General features: G+C 35.8%; 1 protein-coding gene across 1 annotated transcript; it reads right to left on the reverse strand.

The window, feature by feature from the left end:
- Positions 1–1,650: 1,650 nt before the first annotated feature.
- Positions 1,651–15,042, reverse strand: LOC128026835 (fragile X messenger ribonucleoprotein 1 homolog A-like). Its single transcript, XM_052614070.1, has 15 exons — positions 14,756–15,042; positions 13,772–13,824; positions 13,461–13,554; positions 13,277–13,348; positions 12,965–13,113; positions 12,755–12,848; positions 12,550–12,666; positions 10,933–11,103; positions 10,725–10,803; positions 10,505–10,617; positions 7,806–7,892; positions 6,772–6,970; positions 6,387–6,569; positions 6,113–6,192; positions 1,651–4,225 (listed from the first exon to the last, which is right to left on the reverse strand). Exons 1-15 carry the CDS (start codon positions 14,804–14,806, stop codon positions 4,058–4,060), a joined length of 1,710 nt encoding a protein of 569 aa, XP_052470030.1. The 5' UTR covers positions 14,807–15,042; the 3' UTR covers positions 1,651–4,057.
- Positions 15,043–15,643: the final 601 nt, after the last annotated feature.

Genomic DNA, 15,643 nt, shown 5'->3' on the forward strand with positions numbered 1-15,643 from the left:
GTGGTACTGAATGACAATAATAACCCGCAACAAACTGTAGCACACTGTAACATGAAGCTGCCTTGAAGGACAAGCGGAGGAGGAAGATGATGCCGCTCCGTTTCTCTCTCTCCTGAAAGCTCATCTTTAAGGAGACGATCGAAGGTCAAATATTATTTATATATTTAGTAATACAAGGCACGACATATTGCATACAAATCACCGCAAGAGCTTTTCTTTTCTTTTTCTATTTTTATTAATGCAGAGAACAAAACATACAAAGGTATAAACATACATCACATAATATCCACCACAAAAAAATTAATAAAATAAAAAATAAAAAAAGAGGGCCAAAATCTAAACAAAATTACACAAGGAGATCAGAGGCAGAGCAAATCTAACAGTCCTTATAGCTTTCTTATTAGACACTGAGATTACATTCAAATAGTTTTCCATTTCTTTTAGAAAAACAGAGAAGACAGTTTAACAGTTGGAAAATTTGCATTTGTGAATGTGAAATTTGTTTAGGAATTCTTTTTATTAAAATAAAACTTGTTTTCGTTTATGGGGTCAAAGTCATAATACCCAAATTTAATGTTTTTCATATGTAGTGAGAAGCTTGGCAAAATCTTACACTTGTGAAACACACCAATATCATCCCAAAGTTTCTGAGTGTAGTGACATGACCAAAATAAGTGTTCAGTTTTTTCAGAACTCAAACAAAAAAAGCTTGTAAGATCAATGTTAGATTTAAATCTTTGTATAAACTTCTTTACAGGGTAGAACCTGTGTATGAGCTTAAAATAAATGTCTTTCACTTTGTCTGTGAAAGATTTTTTTTGCAGTAGAGACCAGATTTAATCACCGTGATAGCTTTCAATAGGCACCACCACTAAGTGACGTCTGTACTTCCTGGTCAGAGAGCCCCTGTCCATCAAAAGCTCACGAACCAATAAGAGTAGATCACTGTTAAGCCCGCCCCCACGAGAGGTTTGTGTCAAAACTCCAAACTGCGAACCGTAAGCGAAATCTGTGGCAATGCATTCAGAATCCATGATTATCGAAAACGAATCTTTGAAAAACATGAACAAAGAATGAAGCATTTTTTTTTTTTTCATTGTGTTTTTCTTCTTCTTACATTAAGTTTTATAAAGTTTCGTTCATTATTATTGAAACAAATGTAATTCCATACTAAGCATTATTACAATGTTTACTTGAAGATGAATAAAACAAATGCATTATATTACTGATGTTAAAACAACTAGTCTTCAAATATTTAGTGATTTTTTTTTTTCTTTATTTCCATTGAATACTACTGTTTTATTGCATTTTTTTTAATCAAATGTATGGAGCCTAGATGAGGATAAGAGACTTCTTAAGACACACACACACAAAACAAAACCCTAACAATTCAGGTCAATCATCTCAATGTTAAAAAGGGTCCCAATTCAGGATTTAGCCTGTGCCACAGCGCCACCAAGTGGTACAACAAAGAAAAAAAACAGAACACCACACACAAAGCCAGCAACAGACAGATATACGATGGAGAGGAATCTGCTGATGTTAACATGCTACAGAAAGGCCTAATTAAATGGGCTGTCATGTTTAATGATGGCCAGATTTATCACCACATATGGAATATAAAACGACGAGGAATAAAAACACTTCAGATTGCAGAGGAAGATCAACCTTTATTTATTGAAACTGCTTGCATACAAAATATATTGCACTATAACCAAACAATGTCAACGTAAAACCCAGTCTGTTCTGCTATTATGTACAAAGAAATTATTACCCAAAGTGCAGTAACATACAAGGTCAGTCTACCTCAGTTCAGTATCTACAGTATGTTGAAGTTTTTTTTCAGCTCTTTTTCGATCACAACAGCCTACGGATGTGTGCAAGAGATGGTTTTACAATTTTGTCATTTCAATATACATTCCAAAAAAAATAAATAACTAGAAAACAGTCTGTTTGGCAACACTTCAAAGGTTCGTAACTTTTTTCTTTTTTTTTGAACAGACTGCAGTGAACTAAGCCATCTTGCCAGTTTTACTGCCCGCCGTGGACGTGCAGGTTTTTAAAAAATACTCGGAGTAAACCCTTTAACACCTCATTTTGAAGTAAAGGCTAAATTTTTAAGAGCCACACGAGAGTGGTGTCTTTCCCAGTCCACAGAGATCCTCTGCCAGTCACAGGTTCTTTTCAGTTTTCATTTCGTTTTCACTGGCAAATCACTTTGAAACTGGTGTAGAAGCTTAACAGGTAAAGCTGGTTATCCGCCAATGTGAGTACAGGAGCGCGAAGAGAACTGGAAACGTACAGAAAAAGAGCAAAGAGGATACAACCTACTCGAAACGCACGGTTTTCTTGCTGTACAATCAAAGGAAAGCAGAAAAACTACCATGGTCATCATCACAGTAGTCTGGAAAGAATCGTGGGTTCAGAACAGCATCGCGTCTTTTTGGAAATGTAAACTAAAGTGTAATGCGCAAGCACTAATCGGATAAGACAGACGGTTTTTCATATCAAAGTTAACATCGTGTTCCCCCTTCCCATCCCTCTTGAAGCAAATCCAGCTGCAAAAGTACAGTAAATTCAAAATTAGCGAAGCAATCTCAACTTCGGTTTAGTGATGTTGACAGCATACATGTGATTCACCTGCTGAGGAAGTCTTATCACATTCTAGTTTATTATAGGTTTACAGATTATAAAGTACTTGCAGAGTAACACAAACATGATAAGTGCACATTTAAAGTTCATTCTAAAAAGAACAGCAACAATCTCTTAACGGGTGACGTAATATACAGTATGCAACCCCACAGTTCAACATTTTCAGTCCATGATGAGCCACTGATAGGACAAAGACAATGTTACAGAGGTGTTTCACGCCTGATGCTGAGAAATACAGCAGGAAAGATGGCAGTTTACTGTGGGCAGCATGGACAGGAACCAAAACGAGCATTTGAGAAAAAGAAAAAGAAAAAAAAGTTTGTGTCACTTTGTGTCATTTATCGTGATTGGAGGAAAATGAGACACACTGATTTTTAAAGGAAACTGCTTTGCTACCTCTATTGAAAAAAAAAATCATAATTGTCATATAATGCAAAGATATGTTAAATGTCAAAATCAATTCATACTCCGTGATGCTGACGTCACTGAATTATAGCACTGATATTCTTCTCCTGGTGGTTGGTTACAATTTATGACTTCCACAGTTGACTAGTTTAGTTAGGTTAATACCTTTACTACACACAATTCAGCTATGGCAAAATATGAGAATTCAGCCGACTTGATAGAATCCAGCTCTTTAGACACACAACATGTTGGTGAAACACATGCAACACAGAGAAAAAAAAAAAAAAAAAGTTGTCGGCTGAGATTGCAACACACGTTGCTCAGACAGGTTGTTCACGTCTTCTTCCCTGATTTAAACATCCAAATGATGATACTATCCACACTAGGTAAAGGCACAGATCCAGACAGGAGCTTGTTTTTTTTTTTTTTTTTTTTTTACATTTGCCATCTTTTTTTGCTAATGATGTGGCTAAAAATCTCACATCAGAATGGGCTCGAGTAACCATGAACACCAAAGCATGTAAAAACAACGTATGCCATGAGATGTGGCATAAACTTGGGCCCGAGCGCTTGAGTTCATCCTCCAATGTGTTTCTTTCCCTTTTGTTTGGACATTGTTTGAAAAAAAAAAAAAAAAAAAAAACACCTTTAAAAACCAATTGCTTGGAAACCATTTCAAGATTTCATTTTTGAGAGACATTTAATCCACAGCTTCTTTATGCTTCATAGGTAGTTATTTAGAAAGTCAATTAGAAAACTGTAGCTTCAGTTGTGATTTAGAGACCGGTCTCTCTAATCCGTGAAGACTACCAAATCCAATACACCACACACCAAGAGACCTCGTCTGTTACCCCAACTATCAATTACAAAGTGTGCTTTACGTCATGTCTTGCGACAGCCCTACTGACCTGGTTCTCTTTGGCCTAATGTGTTTCTAATGAAGAAGCATCTGGATTGGTGGAGCTGAGAGGGAGAATGGGGGAAGGGGGCACTTTATTCTCTAAGAAATGCCGTTCACGACGGCTTGGCTGTCTGGGCCGTCCTGATTCTCTTTCTTCATCCCTCGTTCCTTTATGGGTCTCTGCCGGTTCCCTCCGCTGTCTCCTGTCAGAGCCTGGGGGCCTCGGCTGGTGTGGACGCTCCTCTCGTTATTGCTGTCGATGCGGATCTGATAAATGGACAGATTGTGCAGACAAAATGTACAAAATGTTAAGTTTAATAAAGTTTTATTCAAGCTATAAAAATTATATTTAAAAAAAGTCGATTAAATTTGCTCAAATTTCTGTTTGATAACGTGGATAATACGTGACAACATTCCCTCGCAACTTCATTAATGTTTTTATTTGTTGTATGGCATGCTATTTGTTCTATGTTTTATTACTTATTAATAACTACTTGATAAACCCGATAAATGTATTGCCATGTAGGCTTTAATGTTTGACCATTTAAATAAAACTGGGTGTTTAATATCTTAACATTTCACTGGTACTGGTATCAATTATTATGAAAATACTAAACTTTGATGTTGCTTTGATGTTGCTGATCTTTGATGTTTTGTTTTGGGATGCACCGGTTGACCGGCCATAAATCGCAACCGGACGGTTTTTGCTTAAAATACGCAATTGACAATCGACCGGTTTTTGGTCTTTTTTACGTCCGATTTTTCCGGAACTGCGCCCGCGTGCACAGACTACATTGTAATAATTCGCTATCATGTCATTTGTGTGGAAGTATTTCGAAATCTGTGCGCAGGTCACGGGCAGCCGTTCAGCACTGGAAGTGCAGAGCTACACGTCGGCAGATAGCAGAAAGCGAACAGCCGACTGCACATATAACAGCCCCTTTCCCTGCGCGAGCGTACTGTAACTGTTATTTTTTTTTGTAAAGAAGAAGTTGCTAACAAATTTGAAAAGCCAGAAGTAAACGTCAGTTTTGTATAGGATGATTATTTTTATTTTACCTTAATATTACATAGAGTAAATTTGATTTCAAATTTGATTTCAAATTTACCTGCTGTAGCACAATGAAAAAGTGTTTCATTCATCCAATTAACAAAAAAAAAAGGGGGTAATGATTCACATCTATTCTTTTTAAACTTGAGCCAATAGTTATTTTTCATTGGCTCAAAAAAAAAAGATGTGAATCATTACCCTAATTATTATTATTTTTGTTTAATTGGATGAGTGAAACACTTTGCATCTTTGTTTTATTCGCGCCAACATTATTTGATTTTAACATTTTGGAATCATTAATTTATAAAGCATAATTTTATTTAGTCTCACTGGTAAAAGACCTTTTTTTAATTTAAAACCAAATTTAAAAACTAAAATTCTGAATGCTGATTAAGGAACATCTTATTGAATGTGTATTGATTGTGTTGTCTGGATTGTAGAACTATGCAGTTATTGCCTTTAATTTCACATGGTTACAGTTAATGTTTTCATTTAAGGCCAGTTCCCTGTAGTTTCAACCCAATTCAAAAACAAAAGCTAAACGCTGATGTCTGTACCATCTGTGTTTGTACTGAATGTAGGCTACTTCCTGTGCAGATACTGCCGTTAATTTCAGAGGGTTATTGTTTTCAATAGCCAAAAGCCAGTTTGGCCTATTAAATACCAAATAAACATCTTTTTTATGCATACTTTCCTTCTTTCTTGTTTTGTTGCTTAAAAAAATAAAAATATCAGAAACCGGTATCAGAATCGGCCAGTTTGCTTGCAAAAAAAAAATTGGAATCGGCCATGAAAAAAAATCATGATCGGTGCATCCCTATTATCAAGAGTTTTGTAAACAAGCTAAATAAATGGTTTTAAAAAGTATCTGAAATTAATGATAAACCAAAAGGCCAAAATTTTGCCATGTTTAGATGACTGGTTTTAACTACCAACTGCTTTGTTATCGGATACAATTTTACAAGAAAAGAAAAAAAGCTTTACTTAATACCATAAATATTGCATTTAAATTCAGTACTTGTAATCTGTTACAAGTCACTAAACATTCACTAAAAGCCAAATGACTTATCATATGATGATAGAACAGGCAGATTGAGTGAGACCTGCAATGAGTCTTCCTGCGGTCTCAGCTTCGAGTCTCTGGAACTACGGGAGCGGGAGTCATTCCAGTGCATGTCTTCAGCTGATTCAATACAAAAAGAAAAAAATATTAAAAACACAAACGATATCCGAAAAAAATTTATGTCAAAATATATGAAAAAGCCGATTAATTTATAGTTGATTTAAACTTCAACTGACAGACACAAATACATATATGTTTTAACACTAAGAAACATCGTAAAGGGCCTTAAGTCGGGTGACAGCTCAAAAACTGACTTTTGTATCCTCCTCGTCCTCTCCCTCCACGACCCCGGGGCCCTCCACCCCTTTTGCGTCCATCAGGGGCCCTTTTGGGGTAACCCATGGACTCCTCATCCGTAGGGGCCAGGGACCAGTCACTGAGCTCATCTCTGTGATCAGATTCGGTCTCCGATGCATTAGAGGCCTCAGAGTTGGTTCCTGAGACAAATACGGTCCATAGTGAAGGAAGTGATTAAGAGATTATTAACTTTACGTTAGTGCTCAACTGTTACTTGCATCTTAAACCAATGGCTTTTATATTACAGAAAGTCACAGTACACTATTTTAAGTGTGATTTTTGGGGCCACCAGGTTCCGTGTCCAAATAAGCCCTAGTTTCTGTTACTTGAGGCTGGTCATACCTGAAGTCAGTGCCGGGCCCCGTCTCCCTCTCCCTCCACGACCGAAAGGTTTGCCGCCACCCCGTGAGGGTCCCATTCCATTATCAGCCATGAAAGGCTTTTCTTTCTCAGGACGTCCCGGCAGAGCTCTAGGCCCTCCACCGATTTGTCTGAGCTGTTCATCGATCTGCAGTCTCTCCATTCGCAGCTGATCCACCTCCTGAACAAGACCAAACAAATATGAAGAATGCAAGGAGAGACTACATCAAAGTAGAGAACATCACATGACTGTCTTCGGGGTATTTAGTATGTCACTAATCAACAGTTGCTGCTTTGTACTAATGAGCTCTCTAAGGAAAATCTGTTGAACAGGAAGGAAAACTATACATATAGATTTTATGAAGACGATGTGGCATTTATTGGCGAAGAACTGCAAACAAATGCACAAATGCTAAGATCAAAAAACCAAACCCAGGTCTCGATTGTATACTGGGGAGCAGATTCATGAATCATTTCTAAAGAAAGAAATTAAAACATTTCTTAAGATAAATTCTGTAAAGAGTTGTAGTCGTATCTGATTGTTTGTCGGTTCAAATAAATATATGAATAAATCAAATAAAACAAAATAAAACTCAACATTTTCTTCATGACTGGCTTGGCTTGTATTTCAAATAGTTATGCTTTAAGAATCCATCTCTGGTGGTTGTCCTAACTTTTTTTTACTTTATTTTAAAGAATGTTCTTTTCAAAATTTGTAATTCTTAAGTTGTCTTAGAACTATCTTAAGGGAAAGTATTCCTAAGACATGTTTTTGGAAATACAAAATATTTTTAATATAGAGAATAAGAAGAAAATAGCAGTTAAGAAGAACCATAATCCTGGAATCCGAGTCCTTCTTTCATTGTAAGATCTTATTGAACCTCAAAGAAGAAATTGTAAATCAAGCCATAAGAGTTATACACCAAAGTTTAATATTTGAGTTAAAAGTTTGTTTCAAACAATTACCCCAAGTATTATCAATAGTAATTGTCTTGGCAATTGTAGTTGTTTTTTACCTTTAGATAATTTAGATGGTAGTCCAGCAGAATACGTGCATTTGAAATGCTTTCCTTCGTCCCCACAAACACAAACGGCACCAATCCCTGCAATTGTAATTCAGGTCAGTATGAATGATTATAAAATATAATAAATTAAATATATATATATATATACACGTGAGAGATTTCTTTAAAGAATATCAATGATCCCAATAGGACTGGGTATTGATTCAGATGTCCCGATTTGATTTGGATTTGGATTAGTAGCATTGTTGTTACATTGAGTCTTAAGACTGCTATATAATAATATTTCTGATCCAGTTTCTTCACCTTAAACTAAACTAAACTAAAACAGAGCAGCTGGGGATGATATTCGTGTATTCATGTCATCACCGTGAGACGACAGAAGCTGAAAACAACACGCAAGCATCATCCCTGCTTTAGTAAGTATGTCGCAAACAAAACTACGCTTTTACACATGATGTCAGATGCTTCCACACATTTGTAGTATTAATATAAAATTTTACCTGAGCATTGCAAATCACGCATATTGCTCTGTTCTTGGTTCTTGTCAACAGTATCTCCATCATAAGCACTGAATGAATGACAGGCTTTCTGTTGTAACAATGCGTAGGGGTGACATCTAGTGAAAACTAATAAGATTCACAGTAACCAGATCTTGTCTTAAATAATTGCTGAAATAAATACTGGAAAAGATTGATTCGTGTATTTTTCAGAATTGATATTGAATCTTTGACTTAAAAAAAAAAAAAAAAAAAAAAAAAAAAAAACACGACTAATCGAAAAATATATATTTTTTGCCCAGCTCTAGATCCCACATATATAAGTGTATATATATATATATATATATATATATATATATATGGTTCGATTTGATACGAACAGAAAAAAAAAAAACAATTATATACTATGTTCGGTTTCTTTTCATTTTGCAGTAGTACAAATTAAACATCTGTCCACCTAGATGTGAAAATACCAAATATTATGTTATATATACATAAAATCTGCAGTAGACTACATATACACATAGCCTACAAAGAATAAATTATTGAAATATATTTGGTTTAGTTTACAGATAAACAAGGGGGAAAAAAACAGACTGTGTACCCTGAGTTTCAGTAAATTTTTCTGACACGCTTAATTTGTTCACAGAAAGAAAACTCAAAATGGCAGAAAGTGACATCCTATTTGCTTTCTTTATTTTACAAAAGCACATTTTGTTTTCATTGTGAGTGTACACAAATAAAAGAAGACCTTTATACTGTGGTGCATTATTAATAAAAACAAGTTGATTCTGCTGGTATAAGGAAACAGTGCTCATGGATGCGCTGTTTTCGTAAAAATCAAAGCCTAAATACACGTAGAAAACGTATCCTTGTGTCGCAGCTGACACGGAAGAGTGTAGGCTGTTCACGTTCAGTGGATGTTCTCCAAAATGGCGGTACAATGATGCAGAGAGACACAGAGGAGACGAATTGTTGAATAAATTTGTTATTTTTGTTTTCTTCCCATAAAGAAAAAGTATTCTCATTGCTTCATAACGATGCGGTTGAACCACTGATGGCAGACAATTCTGATGAAGTCTTTTATACTTTTCTGGACCTAGACAGTGAAATTTACTTAGCAGTTTATGGGACAGTCACAAGCCTCCCTTTTTTTTTTTTATCCAAAATATCTTAAATTGTGTTCCGAAGACGAACAAAGCTTTTACGGGTTTGGAACGACATGGGGGTAAGTGATTAATGACAACATTTTCATTTTGGGGTGGCATATTCTTTTAAGAAAAAGTACAGAAGTACTTGGTTTTAAAAGTACTTAAGTACCAAAAGTAATTTTCCTTTTTTAAGTCAATGCATTGTTTTATTATTTTTGCATGTAATGCTTGCAATACCTTATGCATCTGAATCAGCTTACAATCCATCAAGCCTACTAAATACACAGACTACTTTGTAGTATCTTTAGAATGAAGAGCTTTTACAAAAGTTAAAAACCTATTGAAATGAAACAAGTGAGTTGACCAAAAACTAATTTTTATTTAACACCCCTACCCACCCCCACAAAAGCAGCATGGTGATCTCACACAGCTTGGGAAGTAAGTGCAAATCTGAAATCTAAGAGATGCACAACAGTTCTTCCGTGGCTTTATAGGTAATTTTTTTTGTTTACATAATTTGACACAATAAGACAATAGTGTGTCTAATATATGCCGCAATATTAACTTCTTATTATTGAATTGTTTTAAATCAATATCTCATTTGTAACTGGTCATTGTTCAAAAACTGCTGGGAAACCACTTCACATAATTCTACAAGAGTGACTACCAATAGGCGGTCTAAAAAAAAAAAAAAAAAAAAAAAAAAAAAAAAATGTTAGGCTAAACCTAGTAACTACTTTCTACTACTTTTCTACTCTACGCACAAATGTAGTGGAGTAAAAAGTCGGATATTTGTTTTTCAAATGTAGTGAATAATTTGTCACTGTTCACCTCTGCATAAATAAATAAATAAATAAATATATCTCTCTCATTGTTAAATTTTATGTAGCTGGCATTATAACATTCTCTAAAATAAGTATTCCTAAAATTGATTAGTCAGCTATAAAGTACACACCATTTACTATGATTTAATGTATTTTCTCAGCATCATCACCTAAGCCGCCCATAAACACGACGAGTGTTAAGCAACCCACTCACTGACCTCGTCTAATGGAGTAGGCTTTTTGTCATTTTCCGGCTCCACTCGAACTCTGACAACTCCCGATTTATCCACAACCTCTTGAATCAGCTTCCCACTCTTGCCAATGACTTTTCCTGCAGGACAGGGTAAAAAAGAATTTAATGATTCCATTAACCATCATGGTGCAGGTTAGCAGGTCCAGTCCGTGAAGGAGAAAGAGGTTCATTTTGTCCGTCCTCACCGACTAAATTCTTAGGAACCTTGATAACTTCTTCAGAAAATTCCAGGTAGCTTCTAGCCTTCCGAACAGCCTCCTGGTCCTGGAATACAAACAAAACCCATCACAAACGTCAAAGCATCTCAGATATTGGTTTTGGGCTCACATATTTTACTAGCAATCACATGTATTACGTTTACCCTTACCAGAAAGTCACCAATAAAGCGCTTACCTCTCCATAGATGTGAAACGTGCAGGTCTCTTCATCGAGATCTATGGTAGTGACCCCAGGAATCTTTCTGGCCTGCTGGATATTCGCCCCATGGGTGCCTATGGCCAATCCCATGAGGTCATCACGCACCACAAACTGCTCATGGAACCTTGAGGCAAGTTGTCGAGAACTCTGGAGGGAAAAAAAGGCCAGTTTGAATCTTACCAGTGTTCTGATTTAGACCTTGTGTTTACTATTCTAATATTCCTTTTCCAAATGCCTCAGGGTTCATATCCACGCACATATTAACGTATTAAAGGGGCAAACAGATATTTTTAATGCTTTGTACTTGATGATGCAATATGTTGTTTAATTTTTGCAATTCAAACCATTTATTTTCATGGTAAAAAAAAAAAAAAAAGTGACACGATCAGTTTGGTTTTGGTTGATAAGAAGGATGCATGTAGATTTTCGAGAATAACTCTGCTTGTGAAATTGCTGTGCTGCCTGACACACAAGAGTGCTCTCTGCATAAAAATGCATTCAAAAGCCATCAGCAGAGCACACTACCAGCAAATTCTTTTTATGAACATAGTCCAGCTGCACAATTAATGTAAAAACATTAACCGGCATCTTTAGCACACATATTTACAAAGCATATTCTCCAAATTAAATATACTTGCATTAATACAGCAGTTTTGATTATGGACTTCATGTGTATTTAATAAAACAGAAGTCAATGATGAAAACCAAAAGAATATATTACTTTTCTCTCAAAATTCACTGAGCTAAAATAAATATATAAAATAAAATATAGAGATATTTTCAACACCTCAGTATGTGTACACACACACACGGGTTAAAGACGAGACGTCCCAGTTTGGTGACTGCATCAAATTACATTTACAGAACTGATTTTATTTATATACACAGAAAGCATATTATAAAAAAAATATTTGTCAAAATATGGGTGCAATCATGTCCGTTCAACACAACAGATATTTATGTAAAATCTAAACAACATGCTTATTCGGACCTGTACTTATTAAAATATATACAATAAGTGATCATACTATATTTAATAAAAAAAAAAAAAAGCAGTATTACACTTTTATTGATTTCATTCTTGAAAACGCATTTTCGTCTTTGACCCATACACATCTCAAGTGCATATCATTTCACCACAACTTTTTTTTTTTTTAACACAATATTTAGTTACAATCAGCAGCATTTGCACAGATAAAAGCTGAAACAATACCTATATGCAGCTTATGCATCAGTAAATATAGCTCGGCATATCAACGGAGTATCATATTATGCCAAAGCAGGGATACGGTCCATCACAACTGTGCATACGCATGTAATACCCTTTCACACCTGTTAAATATAGACGGCCTCTACTGATACTCAATGCATTTGAGCCCACTGATATCCTGCAGGATATTCTAATAAATAAACCAAGGAATTTATGATAACACTATCAGCCTTTCTTGAGTCAGTTATATTACAGCAATAAAATATAATAATAATAAAAATGCATTAAATATGCACTTTGGATTTGACATATGACAGTTTTGTAAGCATTATGAGTGTGTGCAAGTGAGCTGGGAGAACCTGACACTAAACGTCAGGCAGTACCTCCAGCTGTCGGGTTGCTTCCTCATTCCTCAGGATCAGCGTCAGCTTTGTGCGCAGACTCCTGAAGTGCATGTCGCTCAACATGGCTATCCGCTTTGCCGTAACTTCATTAACTGACTGAAAGACAGAGGAAAGAAACAACTTAACGCAGCTTAAAAATGTGAAATCAGAAACCCTCACATTGATTTGAAACACTGCATATTACCAAAATAACCAACTGCTTTTCTTCCGAGTCGTAAGTGACGTTAAACGCTCCGATCGCTTTTTTGAAGTCTTTATGTGCAGAGTCTTTCGCGCACCTATTTAAAAAAAAACAAACAAACAAAAACAAAAAACAACCCTGGTTAAGGCACAACAGCTTCCCGTTTGAAGTTTGAAATGAAAGCTAAACAAATAATCTACTTAAAAGTCTTACATCTGTCTCAAGTCTTCAGGAACATCGAGTCTGATTTTGAGAAAGGTGTCCTTTGACGCGGCTTTGTTGGGGTTCACAGGTCGTAGCCTCTCTAATGTGACGATTTCATTTAGCGTCGCATCACAGGCTGCGTATTCGATCACATAAAACTAGAAATGCAGGACAGAGAAAGAATATGGTTACAACACAATACATAATCAGCATGCATGAAAGTGTATAGAAGTAATTTTGTTTCAGAATTTAAATGTCCATGTTTATGTTACATACTTTGCTTGTACTTATAGAATGGAATCTGGTCACAGAACTGCTTACCTCTCCTTTCACCATGCGAACTTTGGCTAGCCACCATCCGCAGGGCTCTTTATCATTGGCCCTGGAGTAAACCTGTGGAAGACACAGGCTAATGTGGTAAATTCACAAATCTGTGCATTTGTGTTATAGCTGTTTAATGTTTAAAGACCGTTCTCCATGTTTTGCAATGTTTGATAGGACATACCTCCACTTCATCACTCTCGTTGATCTCTTTCTGAAAGCCGGTTGGGGCTGGAAACCGGACATCATGGAAAGGAATCTGTCGTTCTGGCTGCCAACTGCAAAGCCAGAAAATATGGAAACCAGTTTTTTTTTTTTTTTGACATTTTTCTATGCATAACTGCATAAGGGACCAACACAGTATCACCTTCAGAATCCATGATGTTATATATTTACTAATAACAAGCGTATATTAATGTTGAGGAAAAAAACAAAGCATGCAAATCTGAACGCGAGACTATTTTGACCTCACAATAGATTTGTTCTGGTACTCACTTGTTTTCAAAAGACACTGTGACTGTACTCTCATGAACATCCTTTACAAGAGCCTGAAAAAAAAAAAAAATGAAGTTTTCATAAAGAGCATTTCATAATGAACATTTGGTGCCTATAAGGTCCAACAACTTAGTCAAAAGTGAATGATATTAACAGAATTATAACAATATGATGAAATTGCAATGTAACATTTAACATAATAGATAACATTACGATATAACATTAATATTATATAATATCATAACTTTCTTTACTTTAACATTACTATTTTAGCTATCTATATCTACATCTATCTATCTATATATCTATCTATATATATCTATATATATCTATATATATCTATATATATATATATATATATATATATATATATATATATATATAAATGTTTCCCCTTTTTTAAATATTGTGTTCACTTTTTACAGGTGTGGAAACAAGCATTTTAAAATTCCCTGACATTCCCAGAACTGCCATGAACATGGACACAGGAATGATTTTATTATTAGTTGCAATATTTATCGTTACTACATTGCCCTGAACATACGGATGATTGCATTTGAAAGCATTCAGATTCAAGAAACATATCAATTACTATTAATACCATTTACATTGTCATTTATTAAAAGTCTAGAGCCACGAAGATAATGTTAATGAAATACATTTACATCAATGAGTGGGGGACTCGGCGTTACCATACACACATCCGAACAGAACCTAGCCAACACACTGACAAATTCAGGTATCAACACGGCTGATATGCATTAATTATATGCACCATATCAGATTATTGCGATGAATCTTTAAAGCCTGTATGCAAACACGTCTAAGAGGCCTTGTGTTACAGGCAGACTGGGCCTACTGCACCATCGTGCATTGAGATCTGCGTTCACAACGGACTGAATCACATTTCCCAAACACTAGTCACATCATCAGTTAAGTTAGATAAACACACAGGAGCCATATAGCTCGAGATCTGAAGCCCACCTTGTAGAAAGCTCCACTCGCTCCTCGCACTTCCACCGCGAGCTCGTCCATAACGCCAGTAATCTAATACACAACTGATCACAGCTACAGCAGACGCGCGCTCCGTTTATCACACAGCAGCGTTATGCTCGAACGGACTCGAAACTACCGTGTGTACCGATGATTGGGCTCGTTTTTAAAGAAATGAAAGCAAAGAACATTGATGTGTAGACGCTCTGCAGCAGCCGCTGTTGAATGCATTGATGTAAACACAAGAGCCTCCCTATTTCCCCCGTCACGTGACACGGGCCCGCTTCCCTTCACTCGAGAGGACACGCCCCCGTCACGTGACAAGTATCAGCTTCACTTCTTTTGCAATCTGCACGCATTTTTCAAGAATGAATGCGATTTTCAAGTATAGGTCTCTGCAGGAAAGTAATGGGAGTTACGAGATCAAGGTGTTTTTACACCATGATACCTGATTAGTTGATGTAATAGTGACGTTAGGTTTAGGGTTGGGGTTGGGTAAGGGGGATCATTTAGACTGCATGATTCAGAAACACCCAGCAGTTTCAAAACACCCACCTGGTGATAAACGCCCACTTTTGCCCTGCAGAGACCTAAGTCTCGTGATTTTGGCCTGTTATGTACGACCCCCCCCCCCCCCCCCCCATATATATATATATATATATATATATATATATATATATATATATATATATATATATATATATATATATATATATATATATATATATATATATATATATATATATATGCCTAAACATATTATCTATTCTATGTTCAATAAACTCAACCATTTAAATTAATTAATTAATTCCCCGTTCTCATTACAACTTTTTTTCAACAACATACTTATACAACACAATTAATAACAGCCATTAACAA

The sequence above is a fragment of the Carassius gibelio genome, chromosome A14 (genome assembly GCF_023724105.1).
Source record: "Carassius gibelio isolate Cgi1373 ecotype wild population from Czech Republic chromosome A14, carGib1.2-hapl.c, whole genome shotgun sequence".
Taxonomy (NCBI): domain Eukaryota; kingdom Metazoa; phylum Chordata; class Actinopteri; order Cypriniformes; family Cyprinidae; genus Carassius; species Carassius gibelio.